This window comes from Aethalodelphis obliquidens, unplaced genomic scaffold (assembly GCF_003676395.1).
Source record: "Aethalodelphis obliquidens isolate GAN/ISIS:26980383/991018 unplaced genomic scaffold, ASM367639v1 scaffold38, whole genome shotgun sequence".
Taxonomy (NCBI): Eukaryota; Metazoa; Chordata; class Mammalia; order Artiodactyla; family Delphinidae; genus Aethalodelphis; species Aethalodelphis obliquidens.
The window spans coordinates 19,209,438-19,237,060 of record NW_020837982.1 but is presented as its reverse complement, the minus strand read 5'-3'; the positions used below and the strand labels follow the sequence as shown (position 1 = coordinate 19,237,060).

At 62.0% G+C, this 27,623-nt stretch overlaps 1 protein-coding gene across 2 annotated transcripts; it reads right to left on the bottom strand.

Annotated features, from left to right (window-relative positions):
• Positions 1-3,928: 3,928 nt before the first annotated feature.
• MAP2K3 (mitogen-activated protein kinase kinase 3) lies at positions 3,929-26,407 on the bottom strand. 2 transcript variants are annotated; one of them, XM_027131338.1, is made up of 12 exons: positions 26,211-26,407; positions 13,865-13,931; positions 13,516-13,564; positions 12,647-12,760; positions 12,432-12,551; positions 11,711-11,827; positions 10,765-10,816; positions 9,485-9,612; positions 8,961-9,038; positions 6,553-6,692; positions 5,428-5,473; positions 3,929-4,953 (listed from the first exon to the last, which is right to left on the bottom strand). In XM_027131338.1, the coding sequence occupies exons 1-12, from the start codon at positions 26,257-26,259 to the stop codon at positions 4,870-4,872; spliced, it is 1,044 nt and encodes a 347-aa protein (XP_026987139.1). In that variant the 5' UTR covers positions 26,260-26,407; the 3' UTR covers positions 3,929-4,869. The 2 variants fall into 2 exon arrangements, with proteins under 2 accessions (XP_026987139.1, XP_026987138.1); XM_027131337.1 differs by having other exon boundaries at positions 5,428-5,515; positions 26,211-26,406.
• Between the last annotated feature and the right edge of the window lie 1,216 nt (positions 26,408-27,623).

The window sequence follows — 27,623 nt, the reverse complement described above, 5'->3', positions numbered from 1 at the left end:
ACACATGAGGCTCGCACGTCACAGCCTCGGGGAGTAGAACCAGGACAAGAAGAATCTCAGATCCCTCCAAGAAGCACGTCTGAATGAGAATGAGCTCCCCATCAGAGGCGGTGTGCAAGCAGAGGCCTCAGCCCCTGGCAGCGGTGTGAGTGGGGAGGGATCCCTGCACCGGACAGAGGCTTGGCCAGATGCTAAGCTGGGAGAGAAGATGGCATCAGCCCCGCTTTCTCAGCCACTGCCCCTGGCCACAAAGCAGTCAGGGATGCAGCCGGAGGTAGGGTTGGTGGTAGGAGCCGGGTGCTGGCCCCTTCCCCTTTTCCTGAGCCAGAGTCATCCCCACGGACTTAAAAACTGGAGCAAGGGTGGGGGGATGGGCGGGTAAACCTTACCGCTCCTGGGACTGCTGTGCTGACATCCGCAGTGACGCAGGCAGCCCTGCCTGCCTCAGACCCCGACGTGGTCCCAGCTTTGGTACTGCTCGCTGTGTGGTCTTGAGCTCATCGCTTCCCTTCTCTGACGCAGAGTCCCCGTTCAATACAACCAGGGGGTTGCCTCGGTCCTAGAGAGCCCTCCTGGGATCCACAGCCCCAAATAAATAGAACTGCAGTGCCCACCCCCACCCCCAGCCCAAGCCTTCGCACAGATCTGGCAGGGCCCTGCTCTCTGGGCCCCATTGCATTGGTTCTGGGATCGTTCTTGGGGCCGGAGGGCACCTTCCCTGCACTTGCCCTGTTTCCTCTGTCATTGCCTGACCCTCGTCCATGCCAGGCTCTGAGCAAGACAGACCCATCTCAGCCCTAGAAGAGCTCCCAGTCTAGTGAGGGAGCTGGCCAGCAGACAAGAGTGTGAATAAATAGGTTGAGGAAAACCCAGCAGGGCAAAGGGACAGAGAGACAGGGTGGTCAGGGAGGCCTCACTGAGCAGATGGCATCTCTGAGGAGGTGAGCAGAGGTGTCCTGAGCCAGCCAGGAGGATGGCTTGGGGGAGCCCGCTCTGGGCAGTAGAGGACAGCTAGTGCAAAGGACCTGAGGCAGGTGAGCGCGGCATGGCTGCAGAACAGGGAGCAAGGGAGAGTACGGGCGGGGGCGTGGGGGGAGGGCTGGCTGGTGGGGGCCATGGGGAGGCTTGGACAGAGGGAGGCCGGAGCTACAGCAGGGCTCTGAGGAGAGGGGAGGCCGAGCTGGTGTCTAACAAGCAAAGCCGCCTTTCCTGGCCTCCAGAAGGGAGTTCGCCAAATTCTCCCTCAGAGGCCACCTCCTGCTCTCAACCAGGCCCAGACGCTGTATTTTATATTAATTTATTTATTTTTATTTATTTATTTATTTATTTTTTGTGGTATGTGGGCCTCTCCCGTTGCAGAGCACAGGCTCCGGATGCGCAGGCTCAGCGGCCATGGCTCACGGGCCCAGACGCTCTGCGGCATGTGGGATCTTCCCAGACCGGGGCACGAACCCATGTCCCCTGCATCGGCAGGCGGACTCTCAACCACTGCGCCACCAGGGAAGCCCCTAGACGCTGTATTTTTAATGCTGGCGGTCGAGGAGGCTTTCGTGGCGGTAACTGAAACAGAAAGTACAGGAACCTCCACCATGTGGCTGTCAGTCCAGGGAGACTCATTCACCCCAGGTCTGGGATAGGGCCCTGCCTGCCCATCTGGTCCCTGTGCCCATGACCGCCACCCCACAGCCTAGGGACAGGGAAGGGGCCCCTGCCACGCGCGGCAATCACGGGCTGAATAAACTGTCAAGGGCCTGGGCACTGGCACGTGCTTTGTAAATGTCAGTGACCTGCACACTGGCTTCTCCCGCTTGGATGCCTGGACACCCTTTGTAAAAGCCGAAGCGTCCCCTAAATAGTACCCGAACCTGTAAACAACCGTGTTTGCACTAATGCCGAGAGGAACCTACAAACGCTGACGTTCTAATATGGCCAGGGCTTGGCAAACTGGGAACCACTTGCTGAGCTGTAAAGCGCCTCATAATCCTGCGGAGGCCCTGTGCACGATACATTACTCTGTAAGCTGTGTTTTGTAAACAGCTCTGGGCTTTGTAAACCGCAGTCCTGTGGACACTGCAGATGACTTGCCAGCTGTAGAGCGCTGTGCACCCAGGAGAACGTGCGTCAGGAGTCGCCCTCCCTCGGCCCCGGGCTCCCCTCCGGGCCTCCACGCTGAGGACGGACGCGCGCGGGCCGCCAGCTGGGCTCCGGTCCGGGGCGCAGAGCTGGGCGGCGAGGGTCCCCCCGACCCCTTCCCCGCAACCCAGACACCGCCCTCTCCAGGCCCAAGCGCGGGTGGGGCTGGGGGCGGGCGCTCCGGGGCCGCGGGGTCGAAGCGCGGGCTCTGCCGCCTCCTGGTGGCCGCGGAGGGAGGAGGGGCCGGGGCCGCGGCCGGGACTTGGGTCTGCTGGTCCTGCGCGCGCGCGGAGGACACGCGTGCGTGCGTGCGTGTGTGCGTTCGTGGGCGTGTGTGTGTGAGGCCGTGTGTGCACACGGAGCCACACTCGCACGCAGGGCGATCCGCCCGCGCGCACCTTCAGGACTCACGCCCTCGTCCTTCCTTTCGTGTGTTCATTCACTAGTGTTTTCATTGAACACAGGTTGAGCGCTCCCCGGGTGCGGGCACTGAGCACACGATGGTGGCGGGTCCGATCGGCCCAGATAATTCAGAGAGAGGTTAGTACACCGATGGGACCAGGTGCCGGGCCTCCCTGGGGAAGTGACAGGGGAGACAGGAACCAGTGAGCAGGGGGCCACAAGGAGATGGGGAGGAGCGTTCCACACAGAGGGCACAATCAGTGCAAAGGCCCCGAGGTGCGAACAGCCTTCACGTGGGAAGGAGGTTGGAGCTGTTAAATGCTGTGCCAGGGAGGGTTATAGGTAGAGGCTGTCCCAGACTGAGGCTACCTGGGGACGAGAATCGGACTCTGCCTCTGGCCAAACTGAGGCTGGGAGGACTGGTGGACGAGGCAGAGGGGAGATGGACCCCAGGGGATCCGTGTCTCCTTGTGGGAACACACCCATTGCCCTGGGAGGACTAGCAAGGCTAGTCCTCAGACCTTGGGATGTAGGGAGGCTGACTCTCCTGTGTTGGGTCCTTTTAGCCTGAGATGGGCTTGAGGATGAGCACATGACCCTTCCTAGCTGAGAAGAGCCGGCCCTGGGACTTCGGTGGGAGCTCTGGGCCCCTTTGCTAAGCTGGTGGGAGCCACTGAGTCCTGACGTGGCCCTGTGTGGGGAGTGTGAAACTGAGACAGAGGAAACAGCTAAGGCAGACTTAAGTTCCACAGGATATTAACCTGGCTCCTGGATCCCACTATGCCTGAAGCCAGACTCAGTTCTGCTTACATGAGCTATTAAATCCCCTTCTGCTTCAGTCTGATGGAAGAGGGCCTCTACCCCGTTCTGCCCCAGCCCAGGCCCCGAGGATGACGGAGCCAGACCGGATCTTGCCAAGGATGCCTTCCTCCAGCTGCCCCACTCCCTCCGTAGGGGCTACTACCTGTCCCCAAGCCTGTTTCTCCATCTCACAAGCCATGTGGCTTTGGGCAAGTGACTTTGGCTCTCCGGGCCTGTTTTCTCATCTGGGAATGACGATATTACCCCTCAGTTGAGGTGACGGCCCAGGCCCAGGTGCAGCACCTGGCAACGCACTCGTCAATGCCAGGGGGACAGGTGGCCCCTCGGGACTGGGCTTGTGTTGCCGCTCTGTCCAGTGTTCAGCAAGGGCCTGGCAGCTCGTCACGGCCCTTGGGGGCAGCCTCGTGTCCTCACATGTGGAAGTGCAGGGCCCCGGCAGGTGAGAGGCCCCCACTCCCCTGATCACGCTGCCGTGTCCCTGTCCCGGGGCAAGGGGTCCCCCCTCCAGGGCCACCAGCCGTCACTAAGCAGGAGGAGGGCTCGCCGCTATGACACACAGTCTCACACGACCTTTTGTCCCACTTTTTTTTTTTAAATTAAAACAGCAATCAGGTAACTGCCCCAGCCAATCAGGGACAGGACCCTGGACGGGCAAGTCCTTTCTTCAAAAAAATATATTTTCTTCTTTTTTTAAAACAATACCAAAAGCAAATCCACAGCCCCCGTCGAGCCGGTCCCCAAGGAGAGTGAGTTGGATGGCTCCCCTAGCGCCCCTCTGAGCAGAGACCTTGGGCCCATCCCCCGAGACCCCAGCCTGAGCAGAGAGGGCAGGTCTTAGCCTGATGGTCCCCTAGCAGGTGACAGAAAAGTGATCGGCTCCAAACCATGCAAGAAAAACCAGCCAAACCCACGAAGCGAAAGAAAAGAATCAAGAGGATAAATTAAAAAAATAAAAGTGAAACAACACCCCTAGAGGCGGCAGGCAGGGGCGAGGTGGCCCCGGTGCCCTTAGAGCCCCGTCTGCCAGTGCTGGGGTGAAGGCCTCGGTGGCTCTGGCATCTGCCTCATGGGGGCTCCAGGGGATTCACGTGGCTCATCCCCCTACTGGGTCCCCCTACCGATGCCGGGACAGAGGTGTGGCCAGCCTGGGCCAAGTGTGCAAAGTCCATTCAGTCGAGAGATAAAAAAATATACAACTTGGGTGGCATCCAGGGCCGGGCCAAGGCAGCGGCCTGTACAAGGCACCACTGCCTTCTCTGTGAGGGGCGTCTGGCCCCTCCAAGTCCAGAGTCTCAGAGTCCTTGGAGCAGCAGGGGCAGAGGCACCGGAGGGCCCCGATGGTCTGGTTCTTTGGCACTTGGGACCGACAGCCTGTCAGGCGGGAGCAGCCCCCTGGATTCCTCCCGGGTGCCCAAGGCCAGGTTGGCAGTAGCTTATGGGTGTGGGCAAGCACTGCCACAGCAGAGGGCTGCGCGGCGCCGTGGGGCCAGAGTGGGTCCAAGGCCCCGCCGCCTACGAGTCCTCTCCCAGGATCTCCTTCACAAAGGCAGCGATGTCGGTCTTCTTGGTTTTGTGCGAGGTGAAGAAAGGGTGCTCCTGATGGGGAGAGAAGGCAGTCAGTCACCTTGGAGGGGGCGAGGTGGAGGTGCTCCCACATGCTCCTCCTGCCCAGCAAACTCCTAGTCATCCTTCCAGGACCTCTGCCCCCCAGAAGCCCTCCTGTTAGAGACAACGTTCACAGCCTCCTCCTCAGCCCCCCCGCAGCCACCCTCAACTCACTCTTCCCCGTGCACGCTAGGCCTCTGTCCCTCAGCGGGTAAATCCTTATTCACCCTTCTAGGCCCAGTTCCCCTGCAAAGCCTTCCCTGATGCCTCCAAAGAAAATGGTCCACCTGCCCCCCCTTGCCCTTTGCCTCCCTCCACAGGGCCTGGCATGGAGTGGGGAGGAGGGAGCCAGGGTACACATGAGTGACGGGAGTTCCTAGGAGTGAATGCCCAGGCAAGCCAGAGGAGCTGCCCACCGCTGTGCACAGATGCAGCCCTCTCCCAGAGAGTCCCGCCCACACTCACCATCAGCTCCAGGTAGCTCATGCGTTCCGCAGGGTTCTTTCTCAGGCTAGGACAGAACAGGGCAGGCTGAGGGCAGGCTGGGGCCAGACTGGCAGGGAAGAAGTGAGTCCAGCCCATCCAGGCCAGCCAAGCCAGTCTGGGTTCAGCCCTGCCCGGGCAGCAAGGGGACACACATGCTCCTTGGGCTCAGGGAAGAAGGGGCCGGACTGTTCTGGGGGGGCTTCCAAGGGCGGAGTGGGATCCATGGTGCAAACTACAGAGATTTGGACCAAGTTTCTTTGCCTCTTGGGGTGTTAGCTTTCTTGTCTCTATAGTGATCTAGGGAATTTGCAATGATCCCAATACCAAAATGCTAACATTAACAATCACTTACTTGGTATCCTTAATCGGGATACCCCCTACCACGGGTCTTGGGAGAAAATGACTCTGTCTGCCAGGCTCACTTGTCTCCAGTCTTTCTTATTTTCCAATAAAAGAAATAAAGGCTACGAATTTTCCTCTGAGTATCTCTTTGGCCACAACACATAGATGTTGACATGTTATATTCTCATCGTCTTCACTTCTGACTAGTTTATAATTTTATTGTTTAAATCTCTCTCATAACCCAAGAGTGCATTAGAAGAATTTACTTTTAATTTGCATGTAGCTTTTTTCTCTTCAGTTATGGATTTCCTGTTCCAGCTAATTACAGTCAGAGAACGTGGCCTATATGGCTTTGCCTTCTGCCTCTTCCTCTATTTCCTTTGTAATCTCAAACATAATTAATTTTTATAAGGATCCTGTGGGCATTCTTTAATTTGATACGAAGTTCTAAACAGCAATGAAAGCAAATTTGTTATGCACTTAAATCCTCCATATGCTTTTTGTTTTCTTTTTCCATCTTCATGATCTGTCCATTTCTAGAGGGACTATATTAAAATCTCCCCACTAGGACCATAGTTTGTCAAATTTTCCTTGCACTCAAACTATTTCTGCCTTACTTATTTTGATGCTATGTTGTTTGGGGGTTATTTGCTAAAGGAGAAGGAGACCAAGCCCAGGGAGGAGCTGGGATCTGGCCAGGACAGGGAGGGGTACCGACTGGGCTTGGGGAGGCCCAGAGGTCCAGGCAGGACTGAGACTCACCACTGTGCAGTGAAGTCCACAAACTCGGGGGAGAAGCGGTCAGCTGGGAGCTGCGGGGACGGCTCCTCCACCACCTGCTTCAGCTGCTGGAACGGGGTCCCCCAGGACTCATAAGGAAACCGCAGGATGGCCATCTCGATCTGCAGTGGAAACAGCGGCACTGGGTCAGATGCACCCACATTCTGCACGCAGAAGCAGGGCCTTCACAGATCCTGCCTGTCCTGGTCCAGCAGCCAGAGCTGGACTGTGAGGCAGGTCCAGGGGCTGATAGGTGACGTCATACCAAAGATGCAAGCCAAGGGGACACCAGTAGTTAGTTCCTCTGACCCAGCCAGCGGCTATGGCTCATGGAGCAAATCCAACCCTGAGTTTTGACTGGCTTAGCTACCATCAGGTTTTCAAACAATCTGAATTCAGAAGATTGTACATGAAAACCCAGGTTTCAGCTAATCTGAAGAAATCAGAGGAGCTGCCAACCTGGGGACGCTTTCCCACAGGCTGCCGGCAGCAAAGGAACTCGGATAGGCAACCAGTTTCCCTTTCCTTTGCCACAGGCCACTCCCCACTCCCTAATGTCTCAACAATGACTTAAGCGTCTGCTGCCATTTATTTGGGCTGTTGTTATTACTGAAAGGACAAACAGGAAATGAAATGACTCTCATGTGTTTGCAGAAGGAATGTTAGACTGTGAGGTCTGCCTTTGACCATGAGTTTCATCTACTGGACTGTGCAACAATCCACCAGACTCCATTAGGAAATAAAGTTTACAGGCCCCTCCTCCTCCACAGAGTCCCCACTGCCCAGCCACCAATACCTGTAAGGCCCATCTCCAACGCCTCCCCCTCCAGGAAGCCTTCCAGCTCTGACCTCATCACTGTTTCTCCCTGACTCACTGGACACAAGGCTACCATGGCCTCATCTCTCCTACTAGACCCAGACCTCCCTGTGCCTTGGGTGCCTCACTTGCAGTTGGCAGCAGTCATCTGTGGGAAAGGCTGACAGCTTGGGACTTCCCTGGTGGTGCAGTGGTTAGGAATCCACCTGCCAATGCAGGGGACACGAATTCGAGCCCTGGTCCGGGAAGATCCCACGTGCCACAGAGCAACTGAGCCCATGCGCCACAACTACTGAGCTGATGCTCTAGAGCCCGCAAGTCACAACTACTGAGCCCATGCACCACAACTACTGAAACATGCGCACCTACAGCCCGTGCTCTGCAACGAGAGAAGCCACCACAATGAGAAGCTCGCACACCTAAACGAAAAGTAGAGTCCACGAGCCACAACTACTGAGCCTGTGAGCCACAACTACTGAAGCCCTCACACCTAGAGCCCATGCTCTGCAACAAGAGAAGCCACCACAATGAGAAGCCCACACACTGAAACGAAAATAGCCCCCGCTCGCCACAACTAGAGAAAGCCCGCACAGAGCAACGAAGACCCAAGGCAGCCGTTAATTAATTAATTAATTTTTTAAAAAAGACTGGCAGCTCACAGCAAACTCTGGGTTCCGATTTTGACCGCTGAGATGAAAACACAAAGCAGGTCCACCCAGGCCCCTTTCCCTGACAAGTGATCACCGTAGTGAACAGAAGAGACCTCAGCTCAAGCAAACGCTTCTTGTTGGTGGTGACTGGCACCCAAACAGATCGCTAGTCCCTGTGCTAAGAAAGCACCTTCCCGTTAGGCTAAAGGCCCCTTTCCAGCCAAGACACAAATGCACCCCTCAGATGGAGGCGGTACAGTGCGGTGCGTGTGGGTGTGACCCTGGGTTTTCACAGGACAAACTCAGCCTGCGTTTTTTCCTAGAGTTTCCAATGATTCCGACACACAGAAGTGAGGACCCTGCCTGGGCAGCAGAGAAGGACCACCAGAGTTTACAAGTAGGAAGACAGAGAAGTGTCCAAACCCTGGACCTCGTAATTCCTTTCCTGGTAATTTTTTCTAAGGAGCTCAAAAAAAAAAAAAACCACAAAAGTATCAACAGCCTCTGGGCACAGAGGTGCACAGCACGATGTTATCTGTGACAGTAAACGTGGAGAAGCAGTGTGACCGTCCAGCGCCAGGGCTGAGTCTCACTGTGATCGTGAGGGGGCCACATGTACAGGGAGCTCACTTAATTTGGGGTTGACTGTGATTTCTCGACAAGCGCCACGAGCGCCGGGTAAAGTCCAATGGACGAGTCATCAGAGACGTCGAGAACATGTAAAGCTGCCCCTCACCCCACGGCGGGCATAAGGCACCTGCAGATGCTCCCCTTAAGACGCCGTAATTTTTGATGACACAGTCTCTCCTCAGTTTGTGAAGCCAACCAACATTTCTGTCCAAGGCTAAACTATTTCCCAGGCCCCGGAAGCTCAAGGACCTGGTACAGCCCCTCCCAAGTAGCAAGGGAGCCCCAGGTGGTACCATGGTGATGCCGAGGCTCCAGACGTCGGACTTGACATTGTAGCCTTTCTGGTTCAGCTCCGGGTTGATCCTCTCAGGCTGTAAGAGGGACCAGAGCAGGGTCGCCCAGGCATCCTCAGCTGGGTCTGGCCTCCCCCACCCCAAACCGAGCGGCCAGCGCTCACCCATCCCACCTCGCCCGGGGCAAATGAGGAAGCTGAGGCCAGCGAGGGTCAGGGTCTCAAGGTGGAGGCCTGAGTCTTGCCACCCAGCTGCCCTGCCTGGGGGTCCCACCTTCGGGACACTGGGGGAGGGGTGGGACCCCGCAGGCCCCACCAGCCACCTCCCTGAGGTGAGACTTATTACCCAAATGGGCACCATGGGGCCAGTCAGAAAGGGGTGGAGAGGGCTGGGCAGCAGACCCCTCTGCCCCCAACGGCAGGAAATTCGGGGTCTGGGGAGGCCTCATCCCTGATGGACACAGGACATGGCGGGGGTGGCCAAGCCTGGCTGTTTCCTCCTGGGGTGGCCCAGGAACCACTCACGGCCATGTAGGGCTTGCAGCCGGCATCCATCGTCTTGGCCACGGAATCCACCAGGTAGCCACTGATCCCAAAGTCGCACATCTTCACGTGGCCCTCCTTGTTGATGAGCACGTTGGACGGCTTCACATCTGCCAAGGGCAGGACACGCCCTTCAGCTCCTGGTTGTGGGGCCCCACCGCCCAGGTCAGAGCTGGTGGCCACACAGCCAGGAGCCCCGGGCTCCAGCCACAGTTAGGGGAGGAGGTCAGGGCTCTGGGGCTTCGCCCGGGACCATGTCTTTGCAGCCAACCAGCTGGGACTCTGCCGCCACTTCCCAGCACAACCTCTAGCTCTGTGGTCCACCCAGGCTCCAGGGGGACCCGTCACTGACAGCGTGGGCACTGGAAACCACCCCATGCCCACCCAGAGGGGTCGGCAGATTTGTCCGGGAAGCGCAGGGCAGCAGCTAAAACACAGGAGAGGGGTCTGCGGGAGAACCCAGAGCCCCCGGACTCGAGGTGGACATGGAGTGTGCTGGAGGGCACAGCAGGGACCGCCCAGCGAGCACACACACAGGACACACACACGCATCTCTGCTGCCTTCTATGGGGACTTCTGTGTGGATACAGACGCCCAGAAAAAGGGCCGAAGGTTCCGTGACAACCTGCCACTGAGTGGTCAAGGGGGCTTAGCCTAATGAACTTGGTCTGGAAAAGCAGAGCACCCAGAACACAGATGAAGAGGCAGGACGTACATTGCCTGGGTGAGTCTCAGAATCAGCGGGCCAAGCGGGAGGCTGAGAACAAGCAAAACCAACCCACTGTGGGGAAATCAGAGGAGTGCGGCTCCAGGGCGTGGGGGCTGGGGGCATGACTGAGCAGGAAGGGCTGAGAACTGCCGGGAGGGCGGGGAAGGCTGGAAACACCTCCACCTTGATGCGCGGGGGTTACACAGCGTAAACAACGATCAGATTCACGCAGCGGTACACAAGCCCCCTGCGTGTCTTGCGACACGTAAACAACACATCAAAGCAAGACGGCTCAGCCTTCCCAGGACAACGGTCCACCCCACCCGTGCTCGGAGCACCAGCCAGTGGAACTGGGACTGGGCCTGGGGGCTGAGGAAAATGGCTGGGAGGAGTGGACAGTGGCCTGGACCGGGCAACAGGCTCAGCGCCTGACCCAACAGGCACGTCAGAGCCGGCTGCCTCTGAGCCTTGGCGGTGCGGGCCCAGCAGGACCGGGCAAGAGCGTGTGTGTGAGCAGCCAGGCCCCCTCCCGCCGGCCGGCCTGGGCACTGACCTCTGTGGATCACGGACAGCTTGCTGTGCAGGTGCTCCAGGGCCCTCACAATCTGGCATTTGGAACAGGAAGAGGGGGGAAGAGACCGGATGGCTGTGATTCCCGGTTGCATCAACAATGACAGAGCTGTAAGACACCCCACCCAGGGCCATCCGTCGCCCTCTCCCAGGTACACACCCAACCCTTCACTACCCTAGGCCCTGCCCACATCCCAGCCTTTGCTGTGGGGTCCCAGCAACCTTGGTGCAGACGCACTGGGTTCCTGCATTGCTCTGAGTGGGCAAGGGTCTCAAGTGACATGCCCACGACCCTGCAGAGTCCCAGACTTAGGAGCTCCCAGGGTGCTGTCCCTTTCCCCTACCAGGCTCCTGGTAGAACGCAGCCCTCTGCAGCCTCCCTGCTTCCTCTCCCTCCCTCAGCAGTCAGTGGGCTACATGCTCGGAGCCATTCCCCACAGGAATGACCCCAAAGACCCTGATTCAACGCCAGGGGGATGTTCGCACGTTCGCAGGTGCGGTCAGGAGGAAGGACCGCTGGTTCGCTGACTCCATTTCCCTTTCTGCTTTGGCTGCCGGGGCGCTCATGCCCGGGGCTGCCGCCCTGCCCTAGGAACATGCAAGCTCAGGAGGCAAGCACGGATGCGAACCCCTCCCCCGACACCATGCCTCTGTGAGCTGCCCCAGAGCGGCCTCGTCCCGGGCATGAGGAAGTTGTAAACACCAAGTCCTTTCTCGTGGCCCCAGAGGGCCTTGCTCTGCCAAAGCTGTGCGGCTCCAGGCGCCCCGGTCTCCTCAGCAGGGAGGCTCTGGTCCAGGGTGGCGGCAGCTGGGCTTCGAGGGGCAGCCGCCCAGGTTCAGGGCCACAGCTGGGGGCCACACTGGGGGCCCGACTCTGCCCGAGACAACAACATCAGGACCCCCACCCCAGCAGGGCCTGAGCCACTTACAGATACAGCGATTTCCCCGAGAATGTCCTCTGGGATCGTCATGTCCTTGTCCAGCACCTTCCGGTAGAACTTGTCCAGGGATGTGTCCATGAGCTCCATGCAGATCCACACGTCTCCCTGCACGTGGACATCGGGAACTCAGCCATGCCCGCCCAGGACTGCCTGGGCCGGCGTCCTCCCGTGCCCACCTCCCCGGAGCCGGCCAGCACCCCCGACACACCTACACCCCTCAGCCTTTGCGGATGCCCCAACCTCCCAGCTCCTCCCCCTTCCCCCGAGGCTTGCCCACTCTGCTGGCTCCACACGGCAGCCCCCCACCCCCGCTGTCACCTCTGCGCTCCCCCATCTGACCCCTAATTCCACGGCAGGCTCCAGAGAGAAGTGACTGTGTCCCTCCAGTGGGGGCTTCTGGGTCCTGCCTGTGCCAGCTCAGCCCCATGCCCCGGCCCTGCAGACCCCTCCTGCCTCAGCCCCACACCCGCCCCCCCGCCGCCCCACAGCTCGGGGCATAGACGGGCCCTTCCTCCGCCAGCCCCCCACCGCCCGCCCTACCCGAGACAGCCTTCTGAGAAGGCTGGGTGCAGCACCCCCTGGGGCACCCCCAAGCCCCTGGGCCCCCTGCCAGCTCTGACCCAGCCTGTGGTGAGGCTGGAGTGTCTCCCCCACCACGGCCTGGGCCTGGCTGAGCCCCAGCGCCCGGGCCCGCCCCCCGAGGGCCCACCTCTCTGAAGAGGGCGCCGTAGAACGTGACGGTGTAGAAGCAGTCGACCGTGCGCATGTTCACGTCCAAATCCATGAGCAGGCGCTTCTGCTCCTGCGAGTTCACGGTGGCACGGATGCGCTGCGGGGCGAGGGCTGCGGTCAGGGGCTGGGAGGCAGGTGCGCGGCCCCCGGTGCCCCCGGCCCTGACAGCCCCAGGCTGGGGGCCCTGCTCACCTTCACAGCCATGATGGTGCCGCTCTGGGCGTGCCGCACCTTCTCCACTACCCCGTAGGCGCCTCGGCCCAGCTCTGAGATGGTCACCAGGTCATCCGCCTCCACCTCAAAGTTCTTGGGGGACACAAAAGAGAGAGGGTTCACGGGGGCCAAGTCAGGCGCCAGTGGAGATGCTGGGGCAGCAGAAAGAGAGGACTGCCAGCCAGTCAGACCTGTGCTCAAATCTTGCCCCAACCACTTCCACTGTGTGCCCTGGGGCAACTCACTTAACCTCTCTGAGCCTCCCCTCACCTTCTACAGGACAGGCACAGCACCTCCTTCCAAGGGCTGCTGCAAGGTGTCAGCAGGCCAGCCTGGAAAGTGCTCCCAGCGGCATGGGGCCCTTGAGAGATGCTCCTTCCCTCTCGCCCCGCCCCGCTCAGGTGGACAGAGTGAACCACTCGTTCGGCACCTACTACACGCAAGTCCCTGCTTCAGGCACCGGGGACGCGGACAGGACAACAGAAGGGCCTCACCTCACAGGGAGCAGCCATAAAAGGGAGTGAGCAGGGGACGAACGGGACAGCCTCGGCGTGTCCTGTGGTCCACACACGGTCCCCAAGCCGGGCCTCCCAAGCCATCAGGAAGTGCGAGTGAAACGCAGGTGCCCGGGCACCGGCCCCGAGGGCAGGGCCGGGGAACTGCGCGCTCAGCACCACTCCTCTGAGGTCGGGGCGCTCCACGCCGGCTCCGGCTCACCAGGGCCCCGGGAGGCAGCCACCACCTCTGCCCCAGACGGGCCACTGGTCAGCAGCGGGGAGCCGGCGCTCCGCCCCAGCCCAGCTCTGTCCACCACCCGCAGCCACCTTCCAGGGCCCGACGACACCTACCCTGTCCCCGATGGTGATGAAGGCCCGGGAGTCCAGGTTCCGGGGGGGCCTGCAGGGAGGAGCGGGGCCGTGAGCCCGGGGAGCCACGCCCTCCTGAGCGGGCAGCCCAGCCTGGTGCACATCCTGCCCGGGAGCCCCCACCCCCAGCCACGGAGCGTGTGCGGGGCAGCACGTGGTACAGCACGCGGACGCAGCCAGGGCCTCGCCTTCCGTCCTCAACGGGAGAGCAGGGCCCTGAGCGGACGTGCGAGGCCCGTGGCCCCCGCAGCTGCCCAGGCAGGGGCCCGGCTCACGGTGGCCCCTTCAGGAGGCCGTTGGGCGGCGCCGGGGGAACCCGAGGCCAACTCACGTGGGGCTGGGCGCCGGCGGCTTGGACACGCAGGAGATTCGTAAATCCTTCTTCCTCCTGGACTTTCCTAAATGGGAGGGAGAGAAGGGAGCGTCCGCTCAGCCACTGCTCAGTCAGCGTCTCCCGGGACAGGCAGGAGCCCCAGGGTCCCGGCACAGACACAGACGCCGAGGGTCAGCGAGATCGGCGCCGTGATGGGGCCCCGGGGCCTCCGGGAGCCCAGAGGACGTGCCCAGCCTGGGTTGGAGGGCCTGAGCCCTGCCAGTCCTCCTGGAACAGTCACCCCACAGCCACCTGAGAAGAGACGGCACCTCCGAGGAAGACGTACCGTCACAGACTGGCCCCCACGGTCCCCATAAGGCCCCCACGCTCCCACCCACGCAGAGTCCTATGTCCCAAGTTTCCCGAAGGCCTGAATTGTGTCCTAACCCCTGAAAGCTGAAGTCCTAACCCCAAGTACCTCCAAGCATGACCCTATTTGGAGAGTTACAGAAGATGATCAGGTTAAAACGAGGTCTTTAAGGTGAGGCCCTAATCCAACATAACAGGTGCCCTTTGAAAAAGGGGAAATTTGGACACAGAGACAGACACGCGTCAGAGAAGACGGCCGTCTGCAGTCCCGGGGGCGAGACTGGGGAGGCTCCTCCCGGCACGGCCGCAGCAGGACCAGCCCTGCGACACCTGGGTGGGCTCCGGCCTCCAGACGGGGGACAGGAGGTTGCAATGTTGATGCCGCACAGCGTGTGGGGCTTTGTCCAGCAGCCTGGGAAGGTAGCAGGGCCTCTACCCACCCCACCCCCGTGCAGTGCTAACCTCGGTGGGGGGGCACCAACCAAGCCGGAGCCCCGGCTCTGCCGCCCACCCCGCCTCTGAGCCTCGACGTCCCCACCCGTCGTGCTGGAGCGCAGACGCAGGCTGGGGGCCCTGCCAGCAGGCATCACATGCAACCCGGCCTGGGGTGTCCACAGCCAGGCCCGTGGGCCGGGACCCTGTGTGCAGGCGCCCCGCCCCTCTCAGCCTCAGCTTCCCCAGAAGGGGCCCCAGCTGGACAAAGTATGAGGACAAATACCACCTTCCAGGGCACCGGCTCAGCTTGGAAAACGGGGCCAGGGCCAAGGGCAGGAAGGTGAGTCAGGAAAGGACCGCATGTGCACCCGGGCGTGCTGGTTCCACAGCCGGGGCTGGCCAGGGCAGGGCAGGACGTCCCCTGTGGAGTGAGGGCGCTGGATCGGCCGAGCTCCCACTGCCGCCAAGCCTGCCTGTGCTCGGGGCCAGCTCCCCAGCCCTCCACACGGCCCTCCCCATGGACAGGCGGCGAGGCTGAGGTGCCTGTACCCACAGCTACCCCTGATGCTGTCGGCATCCCCGCCCAGGCTCACGCCGGGCTGGGAGCGGGGGAGGTTCCTGGGGGCCCACCTTCCTGGGGAAGCGGGAAGTAAGCCCAGCAGGCCTGCAGGGGCCAAAGCAGGGCATATCCAGGCCTGGAGGACGGACCCATGGCCTCATCTCACCCCTGCCCACTGCCCCGGGCACACTGCAGTGCCCCTGGGCCTCAGTATCCCCATCTGTGAGGAGCCCCACCCCCAGCTCTAGCCAACAGGGTGGGAGGTGAGAGGGGCCTGGCGGGGTCCACGTCCCAGGGGAGGAAGACCACCCAAGGCGCGGGCAGGGCCAGCTCTGGCTGGACCCACTCACCCTGGAGGCCGCAGCCTGTGCACATTCTCACCACACGGCCCCAGGAAGCCCACTCCCACCCCCCAGGGTGCGGGGTGGGCCTGAGTCCCGAGGCGACGCCTCCCTCACCCCTCACCGCCAGGGACTGACAAGAAGTGTCGCCTCTCCAGGACTCTCTGGCCAGCTAAGAGTGCGACCCGGTGCCCGGCACACGGTCGGTGCTAAAGAAGAATCGGCATCGAGCGCCCTGGGCCGACCTGGGACTCGACCAGGACTTCCCAAAACCACCCGGAGCAGAAACGGTGCCCATGTGCCTCTCCCGCAGGCACGTCCTTCCGCCTCCCGCCCAAGGCCCCGTGCCTCGTGCCGCAGGTGCGCACAGGGCGCCAGGAGACCCTGTGCACACCCTCCTGAAGTTACCTCTGAACCGGGTTTGGATCAAGCCTCCAGCACACCCTGCTGCGCAGCCTCAGCGCCTCATCTGTGAATCCAGACAGGCCCACGCGCTCCAGCCCAGCAGCGGGGGCGGGGCCGCCACCACTGTCCATGATAGGAGGGGTTATCAGTGCCCCTGGGAAGACAAGGCCCGCGCCCAGCTGCCCTGAGAGCTGGGTGAACCACCTGGAAAAGTCCGGTGGGGCTGGGGTCCCAGCATCTACCCCACGGTGGGTGACGTAGGCAGACACTTGCAGCCTCTCCATAGAAACACCCCCAGGGGCCCCCAGATGCCAGGCTTGAGGTGCATCCGTCTGTGCCCTGGCGGCCGGCAGGAGAGCCTCAGTCCTGGCCAAAGGCCCTGACCCAGGCGGCCCCGGGCCTGCGGCCGAGTCAGTGCTCCGATGGTACAGCCCACAGCCCCAGAGCTGGGGCCCCTGCTCACTCCACACCAGGCTCGGCTCTCGCGCAACCCTGCTGCCAAAAGCATGGGCTCTCTCTGCCACAAGTTCAAATCCCACCTTTGCCCCTTACAGGCTGGGCCTCAGTATCTTCATCCATACAATGGGAACAAAAACAGCACCTCCTGGGAATTCCCTGCTGGCACAGTGGTTAAGACTCCACGCTCCCAATGCAGGGGGCCCGGGTTCAATCCCTGGTCAGGGAACTAGATCCCACATTCATGCCACAACTAAGAGTTCGCATGCCACAACTAAGCAGCCCGTGTGCCACAACTAAGGAGCCCGCCTGCCGCAAGTAAGACCCAGCACAACCAAATTTTAAAAAACACACACAAAAAAACCAGCACCTCCCTGCAGAGTTATCAGATAAAGCACTTAGGACAGCGCTCAGCCTGCATCGAGCTGCTTCACCACCTCTGAACCCCCAGGGCCCGTCCAGGACCTGACTGGCGCCACTGCCTGCCCCCAGCACGGGGGTGTGCCAGCTGCCCAATCGTGACCTTGTGTGTGGAGAGATTTCGTCCCATTTTACAGACGAGGCAAGGTGGCTGGTTGTCAGGGGCCAGGGTGGGGGGTCTCCCTCCAAAGTCCTTTCGCCCATGAAGCAGCAACCTGCCACTCACACACGGGCCCTTCCCATCTCCTCCAGATGCCCCGGCGACCCTGGAGGAGGAGCTCTTAGCCTCATTTTACTTGGGGAAACCGAGGCTCGGAGGTGGAGTCACTGCACGTTAGTCAAGGGTCTGGCCAGGAGTCACACCTGGAGACCCCAACAGGCCAGGCCAGCGGCTCACAGCGCCCCTCCTGCAGGGAGGAAGGGACAGGCCTGTCACGCCCCCCCAAGGGAAGCCAGCACATTCCACACGCCAAGAGGAAAACAGAAAAGCCGGGGCTTCAGTTCCTGAGGCCACTCCTGTGCTGCCCCGGGTCAGACTCAGTCACCACCAGGCCCCAAGGTGGCGCAGGGGTCCATGGCGTGCGGACGCCACAGGCCAGGCCAGAGGAAGCCCAGCTCTGCAGCCCGGCTGGAGCCCGGCACAGCGCCCTCCTGCCCGCACCTCTACTTCTCACCCGCTCGGAGGTGCACCTGCCACCCGAAAAGGCAAGGCCGAGGGTCTGGCACACAGTAGGCAGCCCTCTACTGGCCCACAGGTGGACACCACAGTTATCATCAGCGCCTCTGCAGAGGTGAAAAAATCCATGCTAAGTAATGAGAAATACGGGTGGCTTTTATTCTTGACTTGATGCTATTTTGTAACCAGAAAATAAAACATTTTAAGTTAAAAGGTAACAATCCACGTGGGGGTGTCCGGGGCTCACAGCCGCAGGCCCTCCCGCGCCTTCTCTGCTCTCAGCCCCCTTTCCACCTTTCTTGGGCTCAGCCTGCACACCCACGGCCCGCCCCGGGCTTTGGGAACGTCCCCCTGACAAGCTTCAGTCTCCCTGCCTGTGGCTGCAGTGTTGGTGGGGGGGAGGGGAGGAGGGCGAGGCCCCCCTGCCTGTCAGGGTCCCCAGGCCTACGTCTAGAGTGACACAACTGGGTCTGCGGGGCGGCCAGAAACAGGACACCGGCCCCTCCCACCGTCTGCTCCGGGCCAGGGCTGCCCAGGTGCAGGCCACTGTGGCGACTGTCACCACGACAAACAGACTTTGTGGGCTGCCACCAGCAAAGCACGACGAGCCCGCCAGCTCCCGGTGCAGGAGCGCACAGTACCGGGTGCCTGTGTCCTCGTCCGCTCCGGCCTTCCAGGGGAGCCACAGGAGGCCACGAGGACTCCAGCCATGACCTGAATGAGCCACCGTGTTCCCAGCTCAGGGCCTTTCCTGGTTCTGTTCCCTCTGCCCAGAATGCGCTTCCCTGCAACTCTGTCCCAGCTGACGTGCGAGCCTCAGCTTCTGCCTGTTCAGTGCAGCGAAGCGCCCTTGTTAACTGGCTCTCCCGTGTCCAGCCGGCTCCACACAAGTCACAGCCCTGTAGGTACATCTCAGCGGCAGCACTGACTCTGGAGCCAGGCGGCCCGGGCTCGAACCGCAAAGCTGCCACTTCCTACCTGGGCGCCCTCAGGCAAACGACTTCACCTCTCTGGGCCTCAACCGTGACGTGGGGACAACGGACCGACCTCGCACGGGTATCAGCGCATCCCGCGCGGTCCAGTCCCCTGCCTTAGTGGTCCTGGCGCGAGGAAGATGAGACTGAGCCACCTGGAAACGCGTGGGACCCAAGCTAGCACGGGGCCCACAGCCCCCGACGGCCGCTCTATCAACACCCTCAGCAGCCCCGGAGCGTCTTCACGGGTCTGCTGCACCAAGAGGGTCGGAGAGGAGGCACCAGGCGAGGTCACAGCAAGCGTCTGGTGGGGAGCAGACCCTGAGCGGGGCCTGGGGAGATTCCAACAAAACGGCCATGCCCGGCTCTCAGGCTGCGGCCGCAGTGGGGGGCAGGGCAGACAGCCCCGCACCACGGGCCCTGCCGGGCCTCGCGCGCACGGGAGCCCCACACCCCGCCACGTTCTGTCTCATCCGTGGCCTCCCCGACGAAAGCAGCACCGGCTCCCACTTTGTTATTCCCGCCTCCTACTTTTGGATATTTGGGGTGCCTCTCGTGCTTTCCAATCCTGCTGGAGACGTCCTGGGTCCCCCAGGTCCATGCCCATCAGGTAAGTAAGCGCATGCCACCACGGAGGTGTCAGAGGCCAGATGTCCAAGGACGCCCCCGCCCCCGCCTGGCCCTGCCCCCAGCTGGCCACCTCTATCCTGTGGGGGTCCCACAGAGAGAGACCAACCAGGCCAACCCGCTCCCACTGCTCAAGTGGGCAAGCTGAGGCCCCGAGACGCGGAGGCTTTCGGGGGGCAGTACATTGACCTGCACCAAGCTAAGCCAAGGCCCACCCCCACCCCCGATATCGTGATCCCCCCGTTACCGCTCTGCGGGGGGAGAGGCAGGCACAGGAGGGACGTCCCCTCACACCGGCTCCCCAGCTCTGCAGTGGTCTTTCCCCAAGGTCCCGCAGAGGGGAGGGCTCTCCGTTTCCTGGGAGCCTCCACGGGCCAGGCCCGCACCCGCCACGGTGCCCTTAGCACCGAGCCCACAGGGGAGTGCCAGGCTGGGCGGGGGGCCGCTCAACCCAGCAGCCCTGCCCTGTGCCCCCACAGCGGCACGGTGGCCCCCGGGCCAGGCCCTGGCCTCAGAGGCCTTCGGCATCCCTCGTCCCCCCCACCTCCAGGGCCCTTCTCATCTGCAGAGCCCATGGGGAGGGTCCCAAGCCCACCCAGCTCACAGCATCTGTCCCTTCAGCAGTGAGCAGATAGGGCCCCGCCCTCCCAGGATCACGCTCTAACCACAGCCACATGGCAAAGCCTGAAGACATTCTGCTGTCACAACTTGGGATGCTACTGGTATCTGGTGGGTAGAGGCCAGAGGTGCTGCCCCACAAGCCAGAACGATCCGGCCCTAGACGCCCGGGGCTGGGGAGAGACAGGGCCACAGACAAAGCCAACTAACAAAGTCCGGGTACACACCATTTACGTCGATTTCCACAGTGCTAAGTGCTCTGAAGAAAAGGGAAGCAGGGGACCCTGCGGAGGTGAGATCTGAGCTGAGGCTGACGGGGAAGAGGAGGCAACCTGGAGAGCTCTGCAGCGGGGGAATCCAGGCAGGGGGCTCGGGCTGGAAGTGCCCGCAGACTCACCCAGCAACGGTCCAACCACACTATCCGGGTCTGCGCAGGGCAACTTGGGCCGGGACGAGCTGGGCTGCAGTGAGAGGGGGTGGCGTGGGCCGGAGGCCCAGACCCAGGTGCACAGAAGAACAAAGGGCAGGAGACATTCTCCAGCGCCCGCGCCGAGCGGCCTCGGGCAGCCTCCCATCCAGGCCTCAGCAGCCGCTGACCGCCACCGCCGGGGAAGCAGCGACCTAGGGAGGCACAGCGATGCCCCGTGGCCCCCTTTTTACTTCCTGGTGGCACCCAAACACCTCCGCGGACATCCGAGGCCCTTCACTTGTCCCTTCGTGCCCACTGGCTCGTGCAAACCTTAGGACAAACCCTCGAAGCTGCACAGTGACGCAGACGAGGCGACTCAGGCTGTGGCGCAGCTGCGCAGTCCGAGCACTGCGCCGCTTGGTGGAACGTTCACTTGAAGCAACAGTAATAACAGCTGCAGGCACTCAGACACGCTAACCCTGAGGCCCCATACTTAGTGCTGCCACGTGTTAACACGCTGAAGCCTCCACGCAGGTCCCGGTATCACCCCCGCAGTGCAGCGCCTGATCGCCAGCCAGCTCTAGCCGCTCCCCCAACACCGCTACACACCAATGCTGGTCCCACGGACCATGGCGTGGACACCGGCCTGGGGCTCCTGCAGGCCAGTGAGCTTAACGACACCACACGTACATTAGGGCTTGATTTAAAACAATGATGCAGGGCTTCCCTGGTGGCGCAGTGGTTGAGAGTCCGCCTGCCGATGTAGGGGATGTGGGTTCGTGCCCCGGTCCGGGAGGATCCCACATGCCGCGGACCGGCTGGGCCCATGACCCATGGCCACTGAGCCTGCGCGTCCAGAGCCTGTGCTCCACAGCGGGAGAGGCCACAACGGTGAGAGGCCCGAGTACCACAAAAAAAAAAAAAGAAAACAATAATACAGAAATGATGAGCACACGCATCAGGACGGTTGTCAGGGAGAGGCAACGCTGAAGGGCTGCAGGCGCACAGTAAGCTGAGATTTCTTTAGCTGGGTGTTGGGTATACAGAATTCACTTTTCTTTATTCTTTAAAACGTACAGGTACATTCCATATATCCCTCCGGTGTCTGCCCTGACAGGGCAGAAGGGCCAGTGCAGAGCGGCCCAGGGCGAGCACCAGGGGAGAGGGGCGACTGGACACGCCTCCCAGAGAAGCCAGGGCAGCCCCTGGATGCCAGCTCAGCCTGCAAGGACACCCCAGAGAGGACCTCAGGACAAGGGGAGGGTGACAGGGACCTGTGCCCAGGACTGGGGGGAGGGGCAGGGGGAAGCCCTGTCAGGGTGAGCCTGGTGACCCCCTCTGGGGTGGAACATGGGCCCAAGCGTGGTGTCTGAGCTGCAGAGGGGCTGCCTCCCAGCCCTGCCTGCTCTTCACGCCCTTTACAAGAGTCTTCGGGGGGTTTCCACGGCCACTGCTGGGGAAGCAGGCCTGACCACAGGGGCCACACCGAGAGGCCCGGCCAGTCCCGGGAGGGCGATGAGCCCCAGCGTGGGAAGCTGAGCTCAGGGAGGCCCGCCCCGTCGCCGCACCCAGCTGGGACAGGGCCCTGCATGGCGTTCTTCTTCTGGGACCCAACAGTGTCCCCTCCCAAGACGCTGACGATGCTCCCCACAGCGGCCTAGGCCCCGCCCAGCTGCTCCCCACTCAGCTCAGCCCTGCCGCCCACCGACACGGAGGCCTTGGAGCTGGACCCTCAGAACCACTTCCCCCGCGGCCTCCTTCCACTCCGCGCTTAGGGCGCTCTGCACCTACCCCTGCGCTCCTGCAGCAGGTGCCCCGCCTGGCCCTGACGGAGCTCCACCCACTGAGGGGCTGGCCTAGGAGGCTCCCACCCTCCCAACTCCCGGTCCCACACGCCCCCATGCTGCAGGGGACGCCGATGTGCAGGCCGAGGCAGGCCCGCCGTCCTCTCCATTCCCCGCGAGCCCTCCCCAGGAAGGCCCAAGAGGCAATGAAGCTCCCAGCTCCAGCTTGGGGAGCAGTGGGGAAAGAACCTGGTATATTCTAGCTGCCATTACAGGGCCCTGCAGCCAGAGTCGTGTCACAGAGCTTCAAGTCCATCACCAGAGGTCCCCATGCTGGCATTCATCCAGCAACGAACAACTGAACCACCGTAACGATGAGAAAATAACAACAGGTGACATTTGTTTGACAAACACCATCTCCCACCTTTACCACCACCCTGTGCGGGGCTGTTTTCTCCCACTTTACAGAAGAGGAGACTGAGGGTCAGAGAGGGCACGTGAGGAAGTTGGGAAGCAGTGGAGCAAGTGAGAATTCGAACCCCCGAGCCCAGGCTCTGCCCTACTTCCTGTCTCGCTGAGGTTCTTTGTGGGCAGAGGGCAGTCTCGCTGTTCCCAGGACCCGACACTTAGTAAGAGTGGAATGAGGCTGTCTACACCTGTCCTCGCGGCTGCCGGCAAGACGGCACGCAGGGTTCCCACTCCCATTTTGCAGGTGAAGAAACCGAGGCCTCACATCCGAGCGCCGGGCGGTGCCAGGGGACTGAAAGCATTCACAGCAGGCAGCGGACGCCCAAGGTCACAGCGAAGGGGCTGAGCTGGCATCTGACGGCAGAGTCTTCACCTCTGCACAGCCCTGTCTCCCAAGAGCCCAGGGGACCCTGCACCACCTCTGCTCCTCGGCCGCCCGCGGCCCCCGGGAGCACATCGGAGCCGGAGGAGGCCCTGGGCCAAGGGCGGGAAACGGCCGCTGCTCCCTGGACAGAGGAAGCAGGGCCCTTGCCTAACAGAGGAAGTTCCGGGGGGGTGGGCGCAGGGCCAGGAGGGGGCTCCCGGCTCTATCCCAGGTCCAGGAGGGGGGCCACCTCCGTGCCCAGCTCCGGGCCACAGGCTGCCCGAGAGGTGGGGACTTCCAGCCCCCTCCCACACACCAGCGGCCAGGCACTGGCCCTTTAAGCTGCAGCCAGCCGGCTGGCGTGCCCCACGGGTGAGTCAGCGCCCAGTGCCCGCTGACTCACGCCGGAAGCCTTCCGCTGCCCCGGCCCTCTCCCCACACAAGCGACTGAGAACTTTGCTCCCTTCAGGCCCTGAGCCACAGGTTGGCGGATAGTTTCCTGTGCGTCACGCCAGGGGTGGGGGAAGTCCCCAAGTGCCACCTTCCAATCTTTCCGAGAGCCAGGACAAGACAGGACAGGACAGGGCAGGTCAGGGGAGGGCAGCTGCACAGCAGGAAGGGCCGGGACGCGGTGCTCCTGCAGCCTCAGTGTCACCGTCAGGCATTCGGGAGCCACTTGAGGATCAACCAGGAAGTGCCCACGGGGGCAGCACTCACGGTGCAGTGGGGGCACCCCAAGGACAAACGTGGCCAGAGGCAGCAGACCCAGACTGTGCCGACCGAACGTGCCCCTGCCCTCTGGCCGCGGCTGCCCTCGGCCTCTGATCCCAGGCAGAGATGGCATGTGGGCGAGGAAGCGGGGAAAACGGCAGGGCTGTAGGGCCTGGGGCCTCGCGCACTCCCGGAAAACTCCCAAGGGCTGTGGCACGGAGGACGGGGCAGGGCACCCCTGCAGGGCAGGAAGCTTAGAGGCAAAGCTCCCTAAGGTCGAGCACCAACCACATCCTGCTTGGTCCAAATTCCTCGAGAAGGTGGCGAGAAGGACAGACTGTGGCCTGTGCCCAGGACACGGAGGGCTGGGTCAAGCCACTCCTCCCAGCTGACCTCAGTTTTGTCACCTGACAAATGGGCCGGACCGCAGACAGTATGAAATGTGCCAGCTATAAAGGGCTCTGCACACAGGAGACATCACCTCTGCTCAGTCCGTCCTCCAGGTCAGGCATGGGCTAGAGGAGATGCCTCAGAACAGAGGTGTGACGGGGGAGGGCGAGCATCCCACCAGCTCAGCCCAAGCACCCATCGCAGAAATGGGACACAGAAGAGCGCTGAGCCCTAGAGCAGCAGCTCCATCTGTCACAGCCGTGTGGCCTCAAGCAAAGCAATGAGCACCTCTGAGCCTCAGCTTCCTCGTCTGCGAATGGGGCTGTGAGCAATCAACGGGCCGGCGCACGGCACACGGAAAAACCTTGGTAAGTGGGAGCTCTTGGGATTTTTGGCAAGAGGTCATTATGGCTTCCCCACCACATGCTGCCACAGACCCCAAAGAGGATGACAGCGTCCCCACCCAATATCATCTGTTACCTGGACCCACAGACTGGAAATGCATCCCGGCCCTCTCTCTGCAGAGAGGCTCAGAGAAGGCAATGCCGGGACTCAGGTCACACAGCATTTGAGTGTTTCCCCAAAGTGCTTTATTCCTTTACACCCATGACCCTTCTCCCTTCCCAACCCTGCAACTTTAATTTTTATTTTGATGAGGCATTCCCTGCCTGGAAGAGCTGAAGGGCCTTCAAAAACAAACACTGCTTCCAACCTCTTCTTTCCACCCATGAAAACACTGTGGCCCAGAGAGGCTGATGGACCTGCCCGAGGTCTCACAGCGCTGGCCAGGCCAGGCCTACACCTGGATCTGGGGAAAAGAAGTGTCTGATTTCCCGGTTCCCAAGCTCCACGAGGTCTGCGCAGTCCAAGTCCCTCCCCAGCCGTCTTCCCCCTCGAGTGCCTCCTGGGTTACTCACAGTGGTTGGGCAACGGTCAGGGATCCGGCCTCCCACTTATGTAAGACGTAATTACCCTGCCCACCCGGCTGGCTGGGCTCTGGCCCCAGCCACAGCAGCCGCCAGGAGCAGGGGCAGCGAAGGACCCACACCCTCCCCAGGACCCCACAAGCCCTCCAGCTGCCTGGGCTCCCCCAACCGCAGAGAAAAAGAGGCAGAGACAATCCCTGATTAGGGGCCCCCTAAATGCCAGCCGCTACCTTTCTCCCCCTCACTCTGCAGCTACAGCCCAACAGAGGCAAGGCCTGGATCCCACATGGCTGAGGCCTTTCCAGCGAGAAGAATGGTAACAGTAATAAAACGCAGCAAGTACCCCTTCCCCAGCACCTCTGAGCTCTTCATCTCATCACCCACACTTGCCTAGAGCTCTTTAGTATTCACTGTCTCACATCCTACGCCAGGAGTCCACGGAAGGTAGGTGTGATAAAGGAACCGAGGCCCAGAGACAGCAAGTTAGCGAGCCGCGGGCAGCCCATTCATTACGGCTGCGTCCGGTTTGGAACTCTCTCACACAGCCCAGCCCGCTGAGACTCCGACATGCCAAAAACATCCTTTCCTCTTCCTGCCAAAAAAAATCCCCCTTTCGCCCTCCAAGTCTCATCCTCCCCCTCTGCATGACAAAGCCTGCTGCCGCAGCCGCCACCTCACAGACATTTCCAGGAAGGCCGGCTGCCTGCAGAAAACAAGAGCAAGCCCATCGCAGGGCCAGCACCCACCGGGCAGCCAGCCCAGGACCCACAGGCAGCGTCAGAGGTGAGCACCGCCCCCCCCCCCCCCCCCCCCCCGCGCACAGAGAAGCTTGCAAGTCCAGATGAGGGAGCCGATGGAGAGGCCATGCAGTAGGGTGGGGTGGGAGGCCAAGAGAGGCTGCCCGGAAGACAGGGCTGCAGACAGAGCTGCAGGACGGGGTGCAGGCCGCCAGGGATGGGGCAATGTGTGACCTAGGAGGGTGGAGAGCCTTGGGGGAGAGGACGGGGAGCTCTGAGCTGGACCGTGGCCAGGGCAGCCACACGGGAGGGGGCGTTTACAGAGAGATCCGCAGCAGGGGAGCACCACTGGGGGCCCAGACTGGATACAGCCCTGGGACCCGGGAGTGGAAGGGGGCTGGATGCAAGATCAGAGTGAATCCCACCTGGGTCCAGCTGAGAGACCCAGACTGGGAGAGCTCCTGTCCAAGGTGCAGTTAAGGCCCAAAGTGGGAGGTCCAAGCAAGGTTCCTGACCTGGAACGGGGTGATCAGAACGAGACCCTCTCCCGACTTCGGGCCTGGGTGCAGCCCCAAGGCCTAAACTGGGGTCCGGCTGGGCCCGGGACCTAAGGGAGGCGTTCCGGGCAGGGGAGCTGCCCGGCTGCAGGCCGGGGGACCGCGCAGAGGTCGGGTCCGCAGCCCGGGCGTTCCTACCTTTGGATGCGGGCACACCGGCGGGCTGGCTCGCGGCAGGAGATTCCATGGTGCAGGCGGGTCGGGGCGGCGGCGGGACTAGTCCAGGGGGCGGCGAGCTCGGCCCGGGCGGAGCACGCTCATGGCTGCGGGCGGGTGGCCCGGGCGGCTAGCAGGGCGTCGGCCGGTACGCGTCCGCGGCGGGCGGCGGCGGGGCCAGACTGGGCAGCGCGGCGGGGGCCCCGGCCGGACGGCGCCGACGCAGGCCCCGCCCCGCGCACCCATTGGCCCGCCGGTCTCCGTGCCCGGCCCCTGCCTATCAATCGCCGGCCGGGGCCTGCCCGTCAAGCTCAAGCCTCGCCCTCCATTGGCCCGGGGTACGGCTCCTCCCACCGCCTGTCAAGCCCGCCCACCACCGGGAAACCCGTCAGGCCCCGCCCCCCAGGCCCCGGCGGGTCCCTCCCGCTGCCTGTCCGGACGCAAGCCCCGCCCACTCCCGGGCCCCGCCTCACGCGCGCTGGCTCCTGTGCGCAGAAACCCTGGGTACCCCTAGCCCGCCCAGCTGCGGCCCCGGGGAGCGGGAAGGCGGGTGCTGCGGGGGTCAAAGTGCACCCCCCGGGTGGGGCCAGGGTCAGATCCCGCTTCGACTACTTCCTAGCGGGGCTGACCTGGGCAACTCAGGTCACCCCGGAGCTTGTTTTCGCGTCCGCGCCTCCGGTCGCAGCTGGTGGGAAGGGACCTGGGCTACCGCGGACACTCAGGAGGTGTTTGTTGACTATTCAGTCCGGACGGGCCAGCCCTCCCTTCGGCTCCCACGTGGAGCCTTGGAGGATTTCGGGAGCCACTGACCAATCTGGCAGTGGGACCAGGTCACTAGGATGGACACCCTGGCAAAGGTCACGGGGTCAGTCCCTCGCTTCACGCGGGCGTGAGTGTGTGACCTGCCAGGAGCCTCACATGAGGGAAGCAGATTCCACCACCTTCTTGTAAGGTGCCCTCCCACTTGTAAGATGGGGTGACAGCAGGGCCTACCCACACAGTGATGGGGAGGGCCAGATGAGATAAGGGGAGGCCTGCTAATTGTCATTATTTCCTCCTGCATCCCCAGGCAGTAGGAGGAAAGGCATGAGCTATGGACTCATCAGGTTACAGGTTCAAATGCCAACCCTGCCACTCAGAGACATCCTGAGCCACTCCGTGCCTGTTGACGTACCTGTGCCACAGGGACAGGGCGGCCTCTCCGAAGTCGGTTCACAAGTGCAAGCTTGGAAGTTCCTGGCTTAGGTCCTGGCACTCACTAGGTGCCCAGCAAATGTTTTTAAAATTCCTACAGGAAGCTGACCCGGCCTCACAACACCTGGGTGTCTGGAGTGGCCCAGGGCGCTCGGTCCCAAATGGGTCCTGCTGCTTTTCTATCTGCAAAATGGGCCCCAG

What these genes read in the sequence shown, in the direction of transcription:
- MAP2K3 (XM_027131337.1), bottom strand. Translation starts at nt 26,259, where the DNA reads ATGGAATCTCCTGCCGCGAGCCAGCCCGCCGGTGTGCCCGCATCCAAA. An exon ending in CGGTGTGCCCGCATCCAAAG is followed by an intron (nt 13,932 to 26,210) that starts GTAGGAACGCCC and finishes CCTCCCATTTAG; the next exon opens with GAAAGTCCAGGAGGAAGAAG. An exon ending in GCTGCAAGCCCTACATGGCC is followed by an intron (nt 9,039 to 9,484) that starts GTGAGTGGTTCC and finishes TCCCTCTTACAG; the next exon opens with CCTGAGAGGATCAACCCGGA.